Below are 24,801 nucleotides of genomic sequence, written 5' to 3'. Positions count from 1 at the left end.
TAGTGAATTAAACAATAAAGGTTCTATTACTAACTTAAGTTAGTAATAGAAAAAGATATTTAAAAACAAGTTAGAGTGCTATATTCGGCTGAGCCGAATCTTAAATACCATCCACCAGCTACTTTTATATTAATACTTTTCTAATTGATCAAATATTTGTAGATTTAATGTCTTAAATAGAAAAATCCCAAGATTTAAACAGCTTAGGTCTTTAAGGGGCAGTTCCTAGTATGGGAAATAAGATCAATTATAGACCGATCGTAAAAAATTCTTTAAGCATAATTTCTGTACATAAAAGCTATATTTCAGTCAAATTTTGTATCTACATATATCGTAATTTAGTATAGTTTTATTTGGTAATGAGTAATGTGCGTTTAAGAGATTTTCGCAAAAGGACTTTGTATGGGAGCTATGACCAATTATGTATATAAAGACAAAATTTCAAAATTCTGTATCTATATCATTATTTGGTAATGAATATTGTTCATCTAAGTGATTTTCTGGAGGGGACCTAGTAGGAGAGCTATGACCAAATATGGACCGATCAGGAAAAAATTGTTCATCTAAGTGATTTTCTGGAGGGGACCTAGTATGAGAGCTATGACCAAATATGGACCGATCGGGAAAAAATTCCACAGTAATATTTCTGTGGGAGCTATGACCAATTATGTATATAAAGACAAAATTTCAAAATTCTGTATCTATATCATTATTTGGTAATGAATATTGTTCATCTAAGTGATTTTCTGGAGGGGACCTAGTAGGAGAGCTATGACCAAATATGGACCGATCAGGAAAAAATTGTTCATCTAAGTGATTTTCGGGAGGGGACCTTGTATGGGAGCTATGAACAATTATGGACCGATCGGAAAAAACTTTCACGGTAATATTTCTATGAATATGGGCAATACTTGTACCAATTTTTATATGGATATCTTAATTTAGTAATGAGTTATGCGCGCTTAAGTGATTTTCGGGAGGGGACCTTGTATGGGAGCTATGACCAATTATGGACCGATCGGGAAAAAATTAAACAGTAACATTTCTGTGCATATGGGCAATACTTGTACCAAATTGTATATGGATATCTTAATTTAGTAATGAGTTATGCGCGTTTAAGTGATTTTCGGGAGGGGACCTTGTATGGGAGCTATGACCAATTATGGACCGATCGGGAAAAAATTTCACAGTAACGTTTCTGTGCATATGAGTAATACTTATATCAAATTTTATATGGATATCTTAATTAAGTAATGAGCTATGCGCGTTTAAGTGATTTTCGAGAGGGGACCTTGTATGGGAGCTATGACCAATTATGGACCGATCGGGAAAAAATTTCACAGTAACATTTCTGTGCATATGAGTAATACCTGTACTAAATTTTATATAGATATCTTAATTTAGTAATGAGTTATGCGCGTTTAAGTGATTTTCGGGAGGGGACCTTGTATGGGAGCTATGTCCAATTATGGACCGATCCAAAAAATTTTTTCTTTGAATGAATTCTATTGATATAAGATTTTAATTTGTAAAATTTTGTGAAGATATCAACATTCCGACGGAAGTTATTAACAAAAAACCCATTTTCCGGGAATATGTACTTTTGTATGGGAGGTATATGAAATTGTGGACCGATTCTGGCAGCAGGGATCAAGCTCTTATGGAGAAACGAATGTGTGGTGATTTCCATGGAATTACCTTACATAGTTTTCGAGAAAATTACATCAGAATGTGTAAAAAATTCCTATTTTTTTCGAGGTTGTTTTAAATTTTGATTCATAACTTTTCCCGGTGTGAACCGATTTGGCCCATTTTCAATACCAATACTCAGAATTTGATAAGGACCCAGAATATATATACTTTGTTGGGTCTCAGATGAATATTTCTTGGTGTTACACACGGAATGACAAAGTTATATATACCCTCTATCACCACTGATGGTGGTGGAGGGTATAAAAAAAACAAACCTTTAAAATATTTATATATATATATATATATATATATATATATATATATATATATATATATATATATATATATATATATATATATATATATATATATATATATATATATATATATATATATATTCGTGAACATTTTCCACATCAGTCCATAATTGGTTACATTCCACATAAGGAATTTTTTCAGCATCGGTCCATAACTAGCTCCCATATAAGGTTCACTTCTGAAAACCACTTAGTGCAACATAATTTATTATTAAACTGGACATGAGTATGTTCTGTGTATAGATAAATCATTATGATTATTTTTTTTCGAATTGGTCGGATTTTATATTTTCTTAATGTGGGCGTGGCTCATCGCCCACTTGAAATTTCGAAATATAAAGTAGCCTATTACCTATTCCAGACATGCAGGAATACGCTTTCAAGAAAATCGGTTCAGCCGTTTAGTAGTCTATAACGTTCAAACATACAAACATACAAACATTCATTTTTATATATATAGATAGATTAAAAGAAAATAACAATAGTAAAGAAAAAAGATTAATAATACTTTGAAGGAAAACTATAAACAAAACCTTCAATAGAAGAAAAAAATGAGTAATTATGAATTAATAATAGAATAATTAAAAAAACAAGTAAGAGTGCTATATTCGGCTGTGCCGAATCTTATATACCCTTCACCATAGTGTATTTAAAAATTCATTTTCCCGACTTTTCATTATTATAGCAATAGCAAAACATAATGAACAACAACAACGCTAAACGATATAAACACACAAAAAACAAAATACACAAGGCAGTAAAACCAACAGACATCCAAACATATGAAACGAAATACATAAAAAAAAACAAGTTAGAATCAGGGATCGTAAATAATTATTATCTTTGAATTTTTAAAGAAAAAATCAAATATAAGAAATTATAGGAGAACAACTTTAAAGATACCATTTTTATTGTTTTGAGCTATATTTTTATAAAACACTATGCTTTTTAAATTTTTTATTTTTTTGGCAAAAAATAATAATTATTTTCTGATTTTTATTTTTTTTTTGGGCAGAAATAAAAATCAAAAAATGATTTTTATTTTTTTTGGCAGAAATAATAATTATTTTTTGATTTTTATATTTTTGGCAGAAATAAAAATCATTGTTCGTTCGTCAGTGTCTTTGTTTGTTTGTTTAATTGTTTGTTCGTTAGTCTGTCTGTTTGTTCATTACTTTATTTTAAGATCAAATAATATAAAATACAGACTTATTTAGTTATACATTTTATTATTTATAAAATTGTTTGTTTACTTTTTTGTTATAAGTTCACAAAATATAAAATACATGTTTATTTTAGGACACATTGTCTTATTTAGCTAATTGAAAATGTATAATTACAAGAAAAATAAGTATAGCTCTTCTTCTTTATATAAGTCAACGTAATTTGTATTTTAGCTTGAAACAAACAAACAAATTAAGAAACAATTTTATAAATAATAAAATGTATAACTTAATAAATCTATATTTTATATTATTTTATCTTAAAATAAAATAATGAACAAACAAATAAACAAACAGGCAGACTAACGAACAAACAATTAAACAAACAAACAAAGACACTGACGAACGAACAAATAAACGAACTAACGAACAAGCAAAGAAACTATCTAAGATCAAATAAACAAATAAGCAAAAATATCAAGCGAATTAACAAACAAATGAATAAACAAAAATGATATTACCTTGATGATTTTTATTTCTGCCAAAAATATAAAAATCAAAAAATAATTATTATTACTGCCCAAAAAAAATAAAAATAATTTTTTGATTTTTATTTCTGCCCAAAAAAATAAAAATCAGAAAATAATTATTATTTCCACCAAAAAAAAAAAAAAAAAATAAAAATCCAAAATAATTATTATTTTTTGAGTTTTATTATAAAAATCATAACGGTTACGGTCCCTGGTTAGAATGCTATATTTGGCTCTGCCGAATCTTAAATACCCTCCACCTGCAAACTACTTTTTATTAAAACCCAATATAAATATGTTATAAATGGTTAAAGTTATAGGGCCGAATTTATAATTTATACCAAAGAAATAAATTTTACTTAAGGGCACTTCACACGGTCACACTTTCCGTACGACAAGTCTAATGAAAAAGCAAAATGAAATTCCATCCGTATGACAAAAAAGAGAGTTTACAGTTCTCCATAAGGGAAATAAAGTACTTTAGTACTTAATATGTATTTTAATACTTAAAGCCCCTTTCACACGAGCACACAAGTAATAAGATCTGTCAAAATTTTGTGCACAAGAGAACGGATGGGATCGTCTAAACACAATATGTAATGAAATCATCACACATTGAGAGAAAATACGGATGGAAAATTTGACAGTCGTATGGCTCTCTTCATTTTTTGAAATGATTCAGGGATGTATTTTTATGTAAACACATACAAAAAAGTGAAACGGCTGTTCCATCTTACTTTGTTATTGTTTTATACCAATCGTGTAAACACAAAAAATATAAATCATACGACTTTTATTCTCTTTTTTGTCATACGGATGGAATTTCATTTTGCTTTTTCATTAGACTTGTCGTACGGAAAGTGTGACCGTGTGAAGTGCCCTTAAGTAAAATTTATTTCTTTGGTATAAATTATAAATTCGGCCCTATAACTTTAACCATTTATAACATATTTATATTGGGTTTTAATAAAAAGTAGTTTGCAGGTGGAGGGTATTTAAGATTCGGCAGAGCCAAATATAGCATTCTAACCAGGGACCGTAACCGTTACGATTTTTGTAATAAAACTCAAAAAATAATAATTATTTTGGATTTTTATTTTTTTTTTTTTTTTTGGTGGAAATAATAATTATTTTCTGATTTTTATTTTTTCGGGCAGAAATAAAAATCAAAAAATTATTTTTATTTTTTTTGGGCAGTAATAATAATTATTTTTTGATTTTTATATTTTTGCCAGAAATAAAAATCATCAAGGTAATATCATTTTTGTTTATTCATTTGTTTGTTAATTCGCTTGATATTTTTGCTTATTTGTTTATTTGATCTTAGATAGTTTCTTTGCTTGTTCGTTAGTTCGTTTATTTGTTCGTTCGTCAGTGTCTTTGTTTGTTTGTTTAATTGTTTGTTCATTAGTCTGCCTGTTTGTTTATTTGTTTGTTCATTATTTTATTTTAAGATAAAATAATATAAAATATAGATTTATTAAGTTATACATTTTATTATTTATAAAATTGTTTCTTAATTTGTTTGTTTGTTTCAAGCTAAAATACAAATTACGTTGACTTATATAAAGAAGAAGAGCTATACTTATTTTTCTTGTAATTATACATTTTCAATTAGCTAAATAAGACAATGTGTCCTAAAATAAACATGTATTTTATATTTTGTGAACTTATAACAAAAAAGTAAACAAACAATTTTATAAATAATAAAATGTATAACTAAATAAGTCTGTATTTTATATTATTTGATCTTAAAATAAAGTAATGAACAAACAGACAGACTAACGAACAAACAATTAAACAAACAAACAAAGACACTGACGAACGAACAATGATTTTTATTTCTGCCAAAAATATAAAAATCAAAAAATAATTATTATTTCTGCCAAAAAAAATAAAAATCATTTTTTGATTTTTATTTCTGCCCAAAAAAAAAATAAAAATCAGAAAATAATTATTATTTTTTGCCAAAAAAATAAAAAATTTAAAAAGCATAGTGTTTTATAAAAATATAGCTCAAAACAATAAAAATGGTATCTTTAAAGTTGTTCTCCTATAATTTCTTATATTTGATTTTTTCTTTAAAAATTCAAAGATAATAATTATTTACGATCCCTGATTCTAACTTGTTTTTTTTTATGTATTTCGTTTCATATGTTTGGATGTCTGTTGGTTTTACTGCCTTGTGTATTTTGTTTTTTGTGTGTTTATATCGTTTAGCGTTGTTGTTGTTCATTATGTTTTGCTATTGCTATAATAATGATAAAGTCGGGAAAATGAATTTTTAAATACACTATGGTGAAGGGTATATAAGATTCGGCACAGCCGAACCCAGCAAAAATTTTCATTACCTAGTAATCCAGAAAGTAATATTGGAATCACGTGGAAACTAATTACTTTTGGGGTGAATAACTAATTATTTTTGTTCGACGAGGTTCAAATAATATGTACCTACCTTAAACAAATTAATAAATGGTTACTAATTTGATTACAAAAACTTTGCGAAATAACTAGTTACAAATAAAACTACAAATATGTTATGTGATAGCTAGTTATTTTGGGCCGACTTTGTATGTAGAAAAACAAAAAATAAAAAAATTCTCGGCCGGGATTTGAACCCAGGCATTCAGTTGTTTTCTGTGTTTCTCACTCCAGCCGCTTACTCGATGCTCCATTAACATGTTGCTGTTTGCAATTTTGAGAACGGCATTTTACAAAAATATATAAATGAATGTCATTTTGAAAAAAAAATAAATAGTATCCAGCAGGGCTCGAACCACGAACCCCCTGTTTGTTAAATAAGCGACCTAGACAATTGAGCCATAACAAATCCAAATTGTTTTGTTATTTACCAGTAATAACCTATTCAGCTAAATAAAATAATGTGGATGATAATGAACACTCATTACCAAGTAATGTATGAAATAACTACTGGCTATTACCAAAAATTTCAGATTTTTTGCTGGGAATATAGCACTCTTACTTGTTTTTTTAATTATTCTATTATTAATTCATAATTACTCATTTTTTTCTTCTATTGAAGGTTTTGTTTATAGTTTTCCTTCAAAGTATTATTAATCTTTTTTCTTTACTATTGTTATTTTCTTTTAATCTATCTATCTATATATATAAAAATGAATGTGTGTTTGTTTGTATGTTTGTATGTTTGAACGTTATAGACTACTAAACGGCTGAACCGATTTTCTTGAAAGCGTATTCCTGCATGTCTGGAATAGAAATTTCAAGTGGGCGATGAGCCACGCCCACATTAAGAAAATATAAAATCCGTATAGTTGAGATAATATAACAGTTAGAGTCCTCAAATTTTGTCGGAGCCACTTTAGTGTTAATATGATCATTTAGGACTAAAAGTAGGCGGACTAGCATTAGGGGGTGTGGTACCTCCCATTTAAATTAAATACAAAAATTCGTTTATCTGGGAAATTAATAGAACTAAATTCTTAAAATTTAGCACGAAGAACTTTAACATCCATGTAAACATTTTGGGTAATAAATTGGCGGACTACCCATGAGAGGAGCGGCACCTCCCATATTAATTAAATACAAAAATTCGTTTATCTGGGAAACTAATAGAACTAAATTCTTAAAATTTTGCACAAAGAACTTTAACATCCATGTAAGCATTTTGGGTAATAAATTGGCGGACTACCCATGAGGGGCACCTCCCATATTAATTAAAAACAAAAATTCGTTTATCTGGGAAACTAATAGAACTAAATTCTTAAAATTTTGCACGAAGAACTTTAATATTCATCTGAACATTTTTAAGGAAAAAAGAGCGGACTTTCATCTGGAGCCCCCAAAATAGAAAAATTCGTATATCTGAGAAACTATTAGAGCTAGAATCTTTAAATTTTACTTGAAGAACTTTGACATTCATCTGAACATTTAGAGTATAACGGGCGGATTTCCAATGGGGTACTTGGTACCTCCCATATGAATTAAATACAAAATTTCGTTTAACTGGGAAACTAATAGAACTAGATTCTTCAAATTTTGAACAAATTATTTTAATATTCATCTGAATATTTTGGAGGAAAAAGGGCGGACTTTCATCCGGGGAGCTTGAAGCCCCACATGAATTAAATTCGTATATCTGAGAAACTAGAATCTTCAAATTTTACATGAAGAACTTTGACATTCATGTGAACATTTAGAGAATAACGGGCGGACTTTCAATGGGGGGCTTGGCACCACATATATGAATTAAATACAAATTTTTCATAGATAGATAGAAATTGGCAAACTTGCAATAATTTGCTTGGCATCTCTTATATGTAACATATTGTTAATCTGGAAAACTATTATAGTTAGAATTTTCAAAATCGTTAAGTGGGTTTTTTATTTAATCAGTTTAAACGGCTAAACTGATTTTCTTGAAATTTTCACAATATCTTCCTGTATGTCTGGAAGGAGTTATAATTGCTTTTTATGTTGAAATTTCAAATGAGCGAGGTCCCACGTATAGAATCTGCAAAAGTGCCGGGAAAATGCCATCCGGCCCTGCAGCTTTATAGGGAGCAAAGCTCTTGATTGCCCCTTTAACCATGTCAGATGTAATAACTATTTCCGTGTTACCCTCTCCTTCCTCCAATATCGGTTCATCTATGTAATTCGATATACCGGGTGGGAAATGAGAGTCCATTAGGAGTTTCATTGTCTCCTCCATATCTTCAAGCCTCCTGCCCGTGTCATCGATCATAGATTCCCGTTGGACATGAGTTTTGGATAGGAATTTTTTATCTTCGATACGTCATTTACACTATCTACCTGTTCACAGAAAAGTTTCCGGGGGTCTCGTTTGGCTTTTCGAACAATTTTCTTATAGCTAGGCTTCCCTGGTTTGGGTATAAATATTACCCTTGCTTCTTGCCATTAAACTGGGGTATATGCCAATTTTAAGCATGCAGTGAATATCTGTGACAGATGTACGGAAACCAGTCCCGCATCCATCTGCAAAAGTGCCGGGAAAATGCCATCCGGCCCTGCAGCTTTATAGGGAGCAAAGCTCTTGATTGCCCCTTTAACCATGTCAGATGTAATAACTATTTCCGTGTTACCCTCTCCTTCCTCCAATATCGGTTCATCTATGTAATTCGATATACCGAGTGGGAAATGAGAATCCATTAGGAGTTTCATTGTTTCCTCCATATCTTCAAGCCTCCCGCCCGTGTCATCGATCATAGATTCCCGTTGGACATGAGTTTTGGATAGGAATTTTTTATCTTCGATACGTCATTTACACTATCTACCTGTTCACAGAAAAGTTTCCGGGGGTCTCGTTTGGCTTTTCGAACAATTTTCTTATAATCACCAAGTTTATTACGATACTCATCCCAGTATACTGCATTTTTTTACGCCGTGCCCGGTTAAATAGTTTGCGAAGAGTCTTCCCAAGGTTCCGGATCTCCCAGTTACCCAGGGTTTTTCCTGGGCAGATCTCCGCTCTTGCAGAGGGCAGCTGTCCTCGGACGATTCAATCAAAGCACTTGTGAACGTTTCCACTTTGGCTTCTATATTCTCTTTATTTCGACATTGAAAAGTGTCCTTACCTAAACGATTCTTTAGTAAGGTCCCGAACATTGTCCAATTAGTTTTAGACTTATTACGAAACTTTATCGGCTTTGGTGGTGGCCTTAGTATTTTGAATCTTATGTACCGATGATCAGAAAAGGAGTGCTCGTCCGAAACTCTCCAATCCTGAATTTTGTTTATAAGCTCTTCTGAACATATAGTTATATCTAATACTTCTTCTCCGATTCTATTGACGAAGGTAGCTTTATCACCCAAGTTCAATGTTATCAAGTCTTTAGTATTAAGGAAATCCATGAGGGCTTGTCCCCTACGATTGGTGTTTGTACTACCCCAAGCTACATGGTGCGAGTTGGCATCACAACCTATTACAATTTTCATACCTGTAAAATAATGATTAATAACACTGTGTGACACTCATAAACACTGATTACGCGATATAATGATTTTTATAGACCTAGATAAGTAGATCATTTTACCATTTTTATAATCTTCAATATACCCACTGTTGCCAACTTTTTTCCCAAAAATATCGCTAAAGTCGACTGAAAAATAGCTAGAAAATAGCTAAATTCAAGACATTTTGAAAAATTTAGCGATAAATCGTCAAAATAATATTTATTATATGATTCTGAAAACAAATAGCTAAAAAAACTAGCTAAATTTTTCAGATTTTTCATATTATTCTAAAAAGTCAGCGATTTATCGCTAAAATCTATATACATACGTTGGAATGGGATAGTGATACAAACACATCTTATAACAAACACATAAGAGAATCTTTTTTTATGTTAAATATTTTCACTTTGGGTTAGGAAAAATGTCAAGTTGAGGTTAATTTCGATATGCGACCCTATACAGATTGCTTTAGAAATGTTGTAAAGATAAATTGAATTTCGAAGTGCTGGCCTTTATGGATCGAGCAGGGTGACGATAACCATACGACTGTTGTAGTGTAGCAGACCAGGATCTCTGCTGGGAATCGAACCCACAACCCTCAGACTGACAGGCTAGCACACTACCAACTAGCCTACCGGGGCACCCAAGATTATTATTATACACTCCTTTTGTGGGAATTTTATCTGCAATATCGATATGCGGCCCTATACGCCTTAGAAATGTTGTAAATTTTTAGGACTTTATGGATCGATCCTTTCGTCACTTATTTCCAATGTTCACTAATTTTTAGAATTATGGTAAATTTTATTATCATATCACTCATTTACTAAAAGACTAGAATAATTAAATATTCGTTTTTTGAGTACAACAAAATATACCCCTTTTAAAGTTTTTCGTATAACTTTACCTGTACGCACAAATATTTGCTCCTAGTTATGTTCTTCAGAACATTCAAAATAAGTATAATACACACAGCTAAAACTCAAATAATTTACATTGAATGCATATTTTTATATACATACATATATGTAAATCGTCATTCGTAGCAACTTTTAAGCGATATTATCAAAATATAAATGAATAAAAAATGCCTTAAAATCTAAAGCAAATTCGCTAGATTTCCCGCTAATAGCTAAATCATATTTTTCCCCGCAAAATGGGATTAAAAATCGCTAGATTTGACGAGAAAATAGCTAAATTGGCAACAGTGCAAATAAAGCTATCTTGATGAAATTCGACACAAATATATTTTGTCTTTATATGAGTCACTCTACGAAATTTTTGGTCATAGCTCCAATATAAGGTCCACTTCCGAAAATCACTTAAACGCATATATTTCATTAAATTCTAAAGCTATAAGGATAAAATTCGACACAAATATGTTTTGTGTACATATAAATCATTCTACCACTTTTTTCCTGGATCGGTCCATTATTGGTCATAGCTCCGATATAAGTCCCACTTCTAAAAATCACTTAAAGGCACATATTTCATTGTCAAATAAAGTTATCTTTGTAAAATTCGACATAAATATGTTTTGTCTTTATATGAATCACTCTACGAAATTTTTTCAGGATAGGCTCCCATACAGGGTCCACTTACGAAAATCACTTAAACGCATATATTTCTTTGAATAATAAAGCTATCGGGATAAACTTGAATATGTTTTGTGAGCATATAAATCATTCTTCCAAATTTTTTCCGGATTGGTCCATATATGGTAATATCTTCTATATAAGGTCCACTTCAAGAAAATCACTTAAACGCACATATTTCATTATCAAATAAAGATATCTTGATTTCTGTAAGGTCATAGCTCCTATACATATTAGAGTTCTGCATCGAATAACTTATCTTGTCGGTCGATAATTGGTCACAACTCCCATGTAAGGACCATTTCCGAAAATTACTCAAATGCACATTAAAAATCAAAGTTATCGGGATAAAATTCGACACAAATGTGTATTTCGTATTTATATACGAAATTTTTTTCCGGAACCCACAAACAAATAAACACACATTCATTTTTATAGAATTTTCCAATTTTGCAAGAAGAACATTAAAATCCATGTGAACATGTGGGGGAAAACGGGCGGACATTCTTTAGGGGGGCTTGGTACCTCCCATATGAATTAAATGCAAAAATTTGTATATCTCAGAAACTATTAGAGCTGAAATACCCAAATTTTGCACGAATAACTTTGGCATAAATGTGAATATTTGGGTAATAAATTGGCGGACTAGCAATACAAACTATTAGACAGACCTGGGATAAGTGCATTAAATATGTTAATGCATTAACAATTTTTTCAACATTAAAAAAAATTAATGTTAATGAAAGTTTATTGCATTAACATTAACATGGGTGCATTTAATGCATTAACATTAAATATTTTTGAATTTAATGCATTAATTTTACATTAACATTAAATAATCAATATATATAAAAATTAAAGTGTGTTTGTATGTATGTATGTTTGTTTGGTTGTTTGTGCTTTATATACTGCTAAGCGGCTGGACCGATTTTCCTGCAATTTTCACAGTTTCTTCCTGTATGTCTGGAAGGAACTATAGGCTACTTTTTATGTTGAAAAAGTGGGCGGATTAGCATTAGGGGGCGTGGCACCTCCCATATAAATTAAATACAAAAATTCGCTTATCTTGGAAACTATTATAGTTAGAATATTAAAATTTCCACGAGTAACTGTAACATCCATGTAAACATTTTGGGAAATAAATTGGCGGTCTACCCATGAGGGGAGTAGTACCTCCTATGTATGTATGTATGTATGTATGTATGTATGTATGTATGTATGTATGTATGTATGTATGTATGTATGTATGTATGTATGTATGTATGTATGTATGTATGTATGTATGTATGTATGTATGTATGTATGTATGTATGTATGTATGTATGTATGTATGTATGTATGTATGTATGTATGTATGTATGTATGTATGTATGTATGTAGTATGTATGTATGTATGTATGTATGTATGTATGTATGTATGTATGTATGTATGTATGTATGTATGTATGTATGTATGTATGTATGTATGTATGTACGTATGTATGTATGTATGTATGTATGTATGTATGTATGTATGTATGTATGTATGTATGTATGTATGTATTTTTTTTTTTTCATTAGGAGGTGTAAATCTTGCATTTGATTCCCATGGTAATAACCTTGGGATATGTCGGATTCCTACCGACTAAAGCACCCCCTTCGTCATCCAAAACCCCTGCGGGACCGTCTATAATGATATTGCATCGCAGGGTTGGTTAGCCTTATTTTAGCTATTTATCTCAATTAACGTTTCTCGTCTCACTTTCTCTTCCGCTCTTAGCTTCTCATGAACACCTTTAATCATTTTGATTAATACTTCCCAGTTTTCTGCCTTTTTTCCCATTTTTGGGATTTTCATTCCTATTTTTGGGAATTGCGGGATGCCCTTTGACCTTTTCAATTTTTTTTTGCATTTTCTGATTTTAAATGACAAATTTAACAAGCATTGAAAATTTCATTGAGTTTTGTTCATAAATAAAGATTTTGTCATATATTACATATTTGTTAAATTTCTAAAACTATGATTTATATCAAAATTTTAATAGGGTCGCAGATAGCTACAACAATTTAGTCCATATTTATCCCTTAATATCATTTTTTAGTTAGATATGGAAATTCTCGACCCTTTACAAAAAATTTCAAGCCAATATCTCAATTACATTCAAAAATATGTTCATTTAAACCTGTGTCCTTTAATTTCATCTTTTTCATATTTTAGTATTAAGTATGACAGAACATACATTTGGTGTTGAATAAAATATTTGGACAATTTTTAAAATTATTTAGTTAATTATTTTATTAAAGACTATAACATTGTATATACAATAAAAAGTTATAATTTTATTATGAGCCACGCACAACAACACCTAAATCACCCCACACAAACCACCTTTCCCGCCCACCGAAATATAAAACACAATTTAATACAATATCATCAGTTAGTATAATAGCTTTTTTATTTGAAATGTTTATCTTAAACGTAATACAATTAATTCTTACAACCTACTTATATAGTTAATTCCTAACACTACTTATTTTCTATAAAATAATCTGTCATATCGGTATACATATCCAGAAGGTAATATAAGTCCTTTAAATCTTCCTTGTTTTGAGATGATAGAGTTTCATAACAAATCCAGCTTTTTCGCATAGTTGAAAGAACAGGATCAGAAGATAGAAGTAAAATATTAAAAATATCTTCATTCTGTGATTGCCTGGAGCATTTTCTTGAGCTGAATAGTTGAACATGCTTAAAATCTCGATTCCTCGCTTCCTGGGCTTCTTCTGTTAACTCTCCAAGTGGAAGAATATTCGATTCAATTATTATTTGACCATGACACAATACTTTGTGTACTGTTGGTGTTAGTTCCCTCCATGGATACAGAGATACAAGTAATTTAGAAATTTCAGATGTATATTCCCCAAGTCGATTTCCATTAATTTTATGTTTACTATCAGTGCCATTAAAATTGTGTTAACTCTTCGAAGCAACTCCTTGTCGATTCCAGTTATTTTTGAAGTAATTTCAAAATCACGAAAAAACCTTCTCGCCGTTGGTTTGTCGATGTTTAATCCCATCTGAACTTTAAATTCTTCTTGGATTCTGCTTTTTTCCGCAGCTCTCAGTTCTTTCAATTCTTCATTATTTTTTGTTGATTTAGTAAGATTCTCTGGCACACTTCTATATTTGAGGTCGTATGCTATGTGTAAAAAGTAATCCAAAAATCGTATTCTGGCATGAAGTGGTGAAATTCCGAAAGACAGGTCTTCTTCATTAATACTTCTGCTTTTGTTTATATTTGAGAATTGCGACTTTTTCTCATTACATATTGAGCATCTCCAGAAGGAAGAAGTTGCTGTTATGGCATTGCTGACCTTTCCATCAATCATTGTTAAGCTTAGCTGATATGATACGTTAATAGAGAATTCCTTTATTTTTATGCAAATGGGCTCCAGTGCATTTATTTCATCTTTTAAATATTCCACTAAATCTTTTGTTGTTTTCTTTGACTCCTTTATATGTTTAAATCCAATGGGTCTACAAAAATTTTTTGAACCCGGAGTTGTATTGATATATCTTCAAATGAATTTCCGATGCTTGACGATGATGGATTAAGGGAATATGAACGAATTCGTAATGGCACTAATGATGACATAAATACACTTTTGTAGTCTTCTAATGTCCGACTTCCACAAGCTTGTTTGTATTCTGGAAGTGCTGATAACAAAAAAGTTTTAAAAAGTTTTAAATTTTTGATATGCCTGTTTTGTCTACTTTTCTACTATATGTAGTTTTTATGTAATTTGAAATGTCTTCAATTCTTTCTGGCCCTTTTGAAGATACACTCCATAAAACGGAACACAACTCTTGTAGATTTATTAAATATGGTACTTAAAATCTAAGAAGTTTACTTATATACCAATTCTTGTCATTTCCGATACAGGTATTTCAAAGTAAAAAATTACAAATTGTCTACCTATTAACATTTAGGACTATATTACTATAACCTGTAATTCAGTCATTGATATTTCTTATTAGTGAATGAATCGAAATTATCATTACCTGTATATTTTTACCTACATGATCATAAACGAAACAGAACGAAATGATCTGTCGAAAAAATTTAGGTAAAAAATAGTTATAAATTTTTGAAAATTTAAGCATAATAGAACCTTTCAATTATAAGGATAACCGAATAAATGGAAATAGGTAAATATAAGATTTAAATATGTTCTGTCATACTTAATACTAAAATATGAAAAAGATGAAATTAAAGGACACAGGTTTAAATGAACATATTTTTGAATGTAATTGAGATATTGGCTTGAAATTTTTTGTAAAGGGTCGAGCATTTCCATATCTAACTAAAAAATGATATTAAGGGATAAATATGGACTAAATTGTTGTAGCTATCTGCGACCCTATTAAAATTTTGATATAAATCATAGTTTTAGAAATTAAACAAATATGTAATATATGACAAAATCTTTATTTATGGAAAAAACTTAATGAAATTTTCAACGCTTGTTAAATTTGTCATTTCAAATAAGAAAATTGAAAAGGTCAAAGGGCATCCCGCAATTCCCAAAAATAGGAATGAAAATTCCAAAAATGAGATTTTTTACTTTTTTGCCCATAGGGTCCACATTTTTTTCAGGGCTGGGAAAATACTTTTGGAGTAAATAGAAAACATATTGAGGTTTCCAAAAGTGCTTTCAGTTTTCTGATCCCAGCTTTGGGATTTTAGAACATGTCGCCCAAAGTTGAAGTTTTGATAAAAAATAGGTCACATTCGGAAGGACGCAGTGGCAACATTTTCAAAAAATAGAACAAGTTTTTTACGCCAAAGCGTTCTGCGTAAAGATACCTTTTAGAAAACTATAAAATTGTTATATGTTCTTAAAGAAAATTTTATTTTATTAATAAAAGAGTTAAGACACATTTTTGGCAAAAAAACACCAAAAATCTAAAATTTTTTGAATTTTTAAATTAAAAAACGTATATTTTTGGATCAGTAAATGATATTGATCTGAAATTTTTTGTATATTATTGGAAATTATTGAGTCCATTTGGTCCAAAATTACGCCCGGTATTCAAAGAAGGCGGACCAAGGTATGGTAAATTTTGTATCACTAAATTTTTAAATGCCTATAACTCGGATATTATAAGAGATAAGTAGTATGTCCAATCATGTTTTTTCAAGATCTCGTCGAGCGCTTTCACAAAATATAAAAATCTTTGTATTTGGGTGAAAAACAAAAAAATGGCACGAGTTTAAAAATTTTACATGTCGTAGGTACCCTACTTTGAGCCGCCACCGCGCCGTCCCTGGAGCATCTGCAGGGTTCATCTTCAAAACTTAAACTCGAATACTCCTTGGCTACGCTCACGCCAAATTTTGTCCCGATCGGATCAGCCGTTTAGAAATGCCAGATTTATTTCCAAAAAATTTCCATTCTGCCCCATTGTGCAGCCCATATGGGAGCGGCGTAAAGGATAACAGAGCTAACCACCGTAGATATTAGTTTTCTCTTGTATTGTTTCGGCCCACCTACGTTTGGCATCATTCTTTCGAGTGCAACTCTAATATTCGATGCTTTATTGTAAACATACTCAATGTGAGCTTTGAAATTCAATCTAGCGTCTATTATAATCCCAAGGTACTTAAGATGAGTATTTGATCTAACCTGATGTTCTCCTACGGTTATTTCTATATTTTCTCTTTTCCGACGGCTCGTCGTCAGCACTACTTTAGTTTTATGTTCTGCTAGCTCCAGGCCAGCACTTTTCATCCAGTTTCTTATAGTTAATATTACCTCGTTAGAGATTAGTTCTACTTCATCTTTAAATCTTGCTGAAACAGTTACCGCGATGTCGTCGGCAAAGCCTATTATATTTGCTTCTTCTGGAATATTCAGCGTTAATACATCGTTGTACATAACGTTCCATAATAAGTAATTTATTAATTATTAGTCCCCAATTTGCGGAGTTAAACGCGTTTTTTTCATCAAGTGTAATTATTGCACAATATTTTCTGTTTGCGCCTTTGCCTTCAATAGCCGTTCGTGCTATTTCAACTACCATGTTAATCGCATCGATGGTTGACCTAGCCTTTCGAAACCCGTATTGTCGGGTTGATAAATCTCCGTTTTCTTCCACAATTGGTAGTAGTCTATTGTATATTATTTTTCAAGTATTTTTCCACTTGTATCAAGGAGGCATATTGGCCTATATGCTGAGGGGTCTCCTAGACGTTTATTGGGTTTTGTAATCAAGATTAGTGATTGTTTCTTCCATGCTTCAGGGAAAACTGCCTCTTTGTGGCATTGGTTAAATAAATCAACAAATGTTTTAGTTGATTGTTTAATTGCCAACTTAAGAACATTGTTTGGGACGCCATCAGGTCCAGGTGCTTTGTCATCTCCGATTTTATCTACTATTGAGATTAGTTCTTCTTCCGTTGTTAACTCTATGTTTTCTGCGTGATATGGACTTCTTGTTGTAAATACGGAGTTTATGTGTTCTGGAAACAAAGTCTTAACTATTTTATCAAGTAGCTTAGGACAACTGGGTTGGAGGGTTTTCTTTCCCTTAAGGCGAGAGGTGACCACTTGGTAAGCCTTTCCCCATGGATCTGAATCTGCTTCTAAGCATATCTGTTTGAAGCTGTTCTTCTTACTTTTTAGAATTGCATGTTGGAATTCTCTCCTTGCGTATTTGTATTCGCAACACGCTTCTTCAAATCCTGGTCGACCTCTGAGACGTTTAGTCTTTCTTCTGGCTCTTAGACAAGTGGCTCGGAGGTTGCTGATCTCTGAGTTCCACCAATAGTTTGGAGGACGATTCTTTGTTATTCTTCTACTTGGCATTGCAGAATCACAAGCTCTTCTAAGCCTTAATGAGACCTGTTTCGTCATTTCAGATGCTGTTCCATTCAGTTCTGTATAATTCAAAAATTCTTGAGTAAATGCTTCTTTGTCAAGTCTCTTAGAAGCCCATCCTGTATAGTTTACGTTGTTCTCCTCCCTATGGGATCGTCTTCTTTCTAAGCTACTAGTAGAGAATATAATAGCCTGGTGGTAATGTAATGTAATGTCCACTTACTGACCACTCCATAACTCTTGCTAAGGAACTACTTGTAAATGTCAAATCCACAATTGAATTTCTTTCTCTAGCGGTAAATGTCGGTGTATTACCATTATTGTCTAGCACTAGGTTTCGTCCCGAAAAGGCTTCGAGTAGAATGCTTCCTCGGGTGTTGGTTCTTTGGCTTCCCCATTCAACAGCCCACGCGTGGAAATCGCCAGCTATAATTTTTGGGTTATGATGATTTGAGTCCCTTAGCAGATGGTCTAACATCAGTTGGAACTGCACAATTGTTGAGCTTGGAGGAGCATAGCAGCTGTAGATATGGATGCTTCCTATTTTAGCTCTAATAAAACCGTCTTCATCGTGTTCTGAAATTTCCTCTATAGCCTTGTTTCCACAAGCCCAAATAGCAGCTTTTCCACTTAAGTCTTTAACCCATGCAGAGCTGTTCATATCTCTATACTGCTCACTAATAATGGCGACATCAACACGAGATTCGCATATTATCTGCGAAAGCAGGTGCTGTGCCGCCTGACAGTGGTTGAGATTTATTTGTACGAATCTCATTTCCTCATTTTACTAATTGCCTTTTTAAAGACAGGGCATCTTCCACTACCAGCTACATGATTTGTATCGGCATTTTCCACTTCTTTGCAGAACATACATTCTGGATTTTTTTTACAGTCCCTTGCTATGTGTCCGCCAGCTCCGCATCTTCTACATAGTTTCGACCTGTCTTGTTTATTTGTACACGTAGTGGAGATATGACCAAATTACAAGCATCTAAAACATTTCGTAAGGAGCCGTTTTTCCCTTATTCGGCATATCACCCATCCTATTTTGACTTTGCCTATTTCGATGGCTTTACGTCCCATTTCTACTGGAAGCCTAACGCTTGCAGTCTGGGTGCCACTATAACTCTTTCTAAGACTCGTTATATCCGACTCCTTTATTGAAATCCCTAGGTGATTATTGAAAGCTTCACATATATCAGACTTTGTAGTAATTTCGTCAATATCCTTGCATTCAATTACGGTCATCTGTCTACTGGTTCTAATATTAGCCTGCTGCCCAACCGATTTTTCCACCTTTGCTTGGAATTGATCAACACTTTGTTTATTGGCTGGATTAATTTCCAGTAGGAGGTCACCTTTAAGTGTCCTTCTTATTCGGGACACGTATTCTCCAAGATCTTTTAAGTTAGGGTCCGATTTTATATGTTTCAATATATCCGCATACGTAGCCTTTCCTTTCGCTGAAATAATCATTGCTTCTTTCTCCTTTCTTTTTTTTACTATTTTCTTACGTGGCACCGTTCTCCATGAATTTATATCATCATTGGTTTTGGGTTTTCCATTGACAATAGTCTCCATCACTTCAGATTTCTTTTGTGTTTGGTTTGTTATTTTAGACTTCTTGGGTATTGGGGTTTTTGACGATATATCTCCGGACTCCCTGCTTCTCTTTAAATCTTTCATATGCTCCGTTTTGGGAGTTGTTTGTGTTGACAGCTCTTTTGTTTCGGAGGCTTGTAATGTCCCATTTAACGTCATTTCCTTTCTAACTTTGTTGTACGTCGCCTTTATGGCCCATGCTTGGTTCTTAATGGAATGATGGATATTATTCTTCGGCTTCATGAACTTTATCAGTCCATCTATTAGGTTATCCAGTTCTATGAAGAGGGTGTTACCAGCAGAGGTTTCCTCCAGTGTTTCAGTTTGATCGTTAGTCGGTGTAGCTGTAGGTGTTGCGGTCTGTATAGGGATCGATGTCGGTGTAGCCATCGGGGCCGTGGATGGTACTGAGATCTCTGTCGGTGTTGCGGTCGGGGTTGGTACAGAAGTTGTTGTCGGTGTAGCGGTCGCTGTCGGTTTATGAATAATCGGCGTTGAAACATCTGGTGATGCTATTCCAGAGTTTCTGCGAAAAGGATTATCCACATTACACTGCTCCTTGTTTTTGTTCTTGCCTGTAGCTTTAGCTTCTAGCTCAGCCAGGTATGTATGTATGTATGTATGTATGTATGTATGTATGTATGTATGTATGTATGTATGTATGTATGTATGTATGTATGTATGTATGTATGTATGTATGTATGTATGTATGTATGTATGTATGTATGTATGTATGTATGTATGTATGTATGTATGTATGTATGTATGTATGTATGTATGTATGTATGTATGTATGTATGTATGTATGTATGTATGTATGTATGTATGTATGTATGTATGTATGTATGTATGTATGTATGTATGTATGTATGTATGTATGTATGTATGTATGTATGTATGTATGTATGTATGTATGTATGTATGTATGTATGTATGTATGTATGTATGTATGTATGTATGTATGTATGTATGTATGTATGTATGTATGTATGTTATGTATGTATGTATGTATGTATGTATGTATGTATGTATGTATGTATGTATGTATGTATGTATGTATGTATGTATGTATGTATGTATGTATGTATGTATGTATGTATGTATGTATGTATGTATGTATGTATGTATGTATGTATGTATGTATGTATGTATGTATGTATGTATGTATGTATGTATGTATGTATGTATGTATGTATGTATGTATGTATGTATGTATGTATGTTTGTATGTATGTATGTTTGTTTGTTTGTGCTTTATAGACTGCTAAACGTCTGGACCGATTTTCCTGAAATTTTCACTGTTTCTTCCTGTATGTCTGGAAGGATCTATAGGCTACTTTTTCTGTTGAAATTTCATGTGGGCGACGTGCCACGCCCATATTAAGAAAATATTAAATTAGTATATCTGAGATAATATAATAGTTAGAGTCTTCAAATTTTGTCGGAGCGACTTTAGTATCAATATAATTATTTAAGACAAAAAGTGGGCGGATTAGCATTAGGGGGCGTGGCACCTCCCATATAAATTAAATACAAAAATTCGTTTATCTTGGAAACTATTATAGTTAGAATATTAAAAATTTCCACGAGTAACTTTAACATCCTTGTAAACATTTTGGGAAATAAAATGGCGGACTACCCATGAGGGGAGCAGCACCTCCCATGTTAATAAAACACAAAAATTGGTTTATCTGGGAAACTAATAGAACTAAATTCTTCAAATTTTGCACTAAGAACTTAAATATTCATCTGAACATTTTGGAGAAAAAAGAGCGGACTTTCGTCATGGGGAGCTTGGAGCCCCCATATAAATTAAATAGGAAAATTATTATATCTGAGAAACTATTAGAGCTACAATCTTCAAATATTAATTGAAGAACTTTGACATTAATGTGAACATTTAGAGAATAACGGGTGGACTTTCAATGGGGTCGTGGCACCCCCTATATGAATTAAATACAAAATTTCGTATATCTGGGAAAATATTAGATTTTTTTTAATTTGTCATCGATTAAAATCTTAATTAAAGTTCGGAAAAAATTTATCTCTGGAAAACATTACAGATAGAATCTTCAAAATTATTAAGAAGATTTTTTATTTATATTGCTTTTAGGGTAGCAAAGCACACTGGGTATAGCTAGTAAAGCTATAAAAGAAATTTCATTGAATATTTATAAAAGGTACCAACACAGTACCCAAAAATGCTACCCATACCTCTTTCTCCATTGAATTATTCAAATTTATGTATTTTATGTATCATTTCAGAAATCGATGTTGTAGAACATATATTGAGAAAATCACGTCAGAGAGGAACCCTTCCCTCTTTAATGATGTTCGTTTTGAAAAACACATTTTTTACCGATTACGGAAAAATATTAATAAAAAACAAGTAAGAAAGTATAGTCGGGCGTGGCCGACCATATGATACCCTACACCAGTTATGAATATTAAATGTAATTTATTTTTCATATTAAAGCATTTATCTTCAATATTCCCTTGTTCCGATACATTTAAGCAATTTATGGATGAAAAACTAATTTTCTGTAAGAGGCTTTATTATCCATATTTGCCCCTAGCCCCCATCTAGGGGCAAATATGGACCAAGCCCGATAAAATTTTGTGAATATATTAATATTTACATAATATTTTATTGTGCTGATTTCATCGCGATGTTTGTGTTTATAAGTTAATTTGGGACATTCAAGTAATTTTCTGAAGCGGACTTTGTATGGGAGCTAGGGTCAAATGGGGCCCGATCTTTATGAAATTTGCCAGGGTCATCAAGACTTATATAAAACTTAGTTGTGCCGTATTTTATCGATATATCTGTATATTTAACATAATTATGAGCTCAGAAGCCTTTTTCGGGGTGTTCTGTTCTATGGGGGCTAGGTGAAATAATGGACCGATTTTAACCATTTTCAATAGGCTACGTCCTTGTCAAATAAAACGTGCGTGCCAAATTTCATCCAATTATCTTGAAAATTGCGACCTGTACCTTGCGCACAAGGTTTACATGGCCAGCCAGCCAGACGGACGGACATAGCTTAATCGACTCAGAAAACGATTCTAAGCCGATTGGTATGCTTTAAGGTGGGTTTTTCCTGTTTTTCCCTCTAGGGGTGGACTCTCGAATACACATATCTCTGAAACTAAAAACTCATCGTTTAAAATATTTTTACCTTAGAATGAAAAAAAATCAGACTATAACATATAAGTAAAAATTTTTCCTTTTTTCGCCTTTTCTCCTATTTCGAAACGGAACTTTGCTACATAATACATATTTCAGACACTTTAAAAGCATAATCGGAAATGTTTTTGCTTGAGTATAGACAATAATTAGTATTTACTCCCAAAAGTACGAATTTTGTCTCTTTTTCATCCACATACCCCTTCTTGTCCCTTCTTATCCAAGTTTTGGAAAACAATATAGTATATCACATCGTACACCTATATATCTAACTACATATGTTTCAAATTAAGTGTAATTAAAAATATTACGCACACGCTACAGGTCGCAATTTGCAAGATAATTTGATGAAATTTTGCACATACTCTTCCAAGGAATCCTATTGAAAATGGTTAAAATCGGACCATTATTTCGCATAGCCCCCATACAATCGCACGCCTGAATATGGCTTTTGAGCTCATAAATATGTTAAATGTTCTTGTATTACACCAAAAATCGGCAAAACTAAGTTTTTTATAAGTTTTAATGACACTGCTGATTTTCGTAATGATCGGTCCTCATTTGATCACATCCCCCATATAAAGTCCATATGGGGGATGTGATCTGAACCATCAAGTTCTTCATAAAAGAACTTGATGGTTCAAATTCACTTATAAACACTAATATTACGGCGATATTCTACATAAATAACTTTAATGTAGACGTAAATCCCTTTACCCAAATTTATAAGGATAGGCCCATATTAACCACCTACCCCCATATAACCCTCTTTTAGAAAATCCTTTTTTGTCAATAACTTGTAAAAATATTTCTGAAAAATAAATTTATATGCTTTCTTATTAAATAAAATAATCAACATTTGTATCATAATCACTGGTGTAGGGCATCATATGGTCAGCCATACCCAACTATAAATTTTTACTTTAATTGTGTTATTTATTCATTGAAACTACTTCAATGAATTGTACAAAAATATCCATTTATTAAGTCTCTTTACGCAGCAAAAACAGATTTCCCTTTTTTACCCGTTTTTCCCCCTAAGGGCGGGATTTCTAAATATATGTACATATGTCTGAAACTATCAAAATCATAGCAAAGACTATATATTTATAGTCTTTGATCATAGTTTATAATATTTTGGCTTTAGAATAGAAAAAATCGTTCTTAAAGCACAAAAGTACTAATTTTGTCATATTCTCGAAATTTGGCCAATTTCTTTTGTCTCCTTCCGGTCCAATTTTCGCAACGGCACTTTGTTAATATATATTTCTAACAAATTAAGTAGTTTAATCGAAAATGATTTTTGCTTAAGGATAGACAAAATCAGTAGGTATTTACTATCAAAAGTACTCATTTTGTCCGTTTTTCACCCATTTTTGCCCCCTCCTAGTCCAAGTTCTGAAAAAATATATAGCCTAGAACACTCTCCAAGTATAGATCTAACTATGTTCCAAATTTGAAGAAAATCAGTCCAGCCGTTTAGGCGTGTTTGACTAACAAACAAACAAACAAACGAACAGACTTACAAAGAGATTAGATCTTGAATGAATGTCTGCGATGTCACTATTGTATGCAGTACTGAACAAAAACCACTTCTTAAATAGGGTAAATAATATATTCATATTACATATTTCACAAAAATTCGAATTTTAAACTTAAATCTACAAATCCATCTAGAAAATCATTTATATCTCCCCTTAAAATTTCTATTTATATAACTGTTTAAAAATTTACTTTAAATAACTCTCAATTCGAGAAAAACTAAAGATCCGTAATCACTCATATTTTTCATACAAAAATATAAAATTTAAATTTATTGTTAAATCGATATAACAATAAAAATCTGCAATAAGTTAAAAAAACCATCAAAAATTATCTTGATATAAATTCGGTTGCCATT

At 31.9% G+C, this 24,801-nt stretch overlaps 1 protein-coding gene across 1 annotated transcript; it reads right to left on the bottom strand.

Annotated features, from left to right (window-relative positions):
* Nucleotides 1-19,091: 19,091 nt before the first annotated feature.
* LOC119606605 lies at nucleotides 19,092-20,102 on the bottom strand. The gene has a single exon (XM_037960172.1). It carries the CDS (start codon nucleotides 20,100-20,102, stop codon nucleotides 19,092-19,094), a length of 1,011 nt encoding a protein of 336 aa, XP_037816100.1.
* Between the last annotated feature and the right edge of the window lie 4,699 nt (nucleotides 20,103-24,801).

The sequence above is a fragment of the Lucilia sericata genome, unplaced genomic scaffold, assembly GCF_015586225.1.
Source record: "Lucilia sericata isolate MDLA Ls3-8-SP2 unplaced genomic scaffold, ASM1558622v1 Contig000605F_arrow, whole genome shotgun sequence".
Taxonomy (NCBI): Eukaryota; Metazoa; Arthropoda; class Insecta; order Diptera; family Calliphoridae; genus Lucilia; species Lucilia sericata.
Note: the sequence above shows the minus strand (reverse complement) of the source record. Positions and strands in the feature narration are given on the sequence as shown.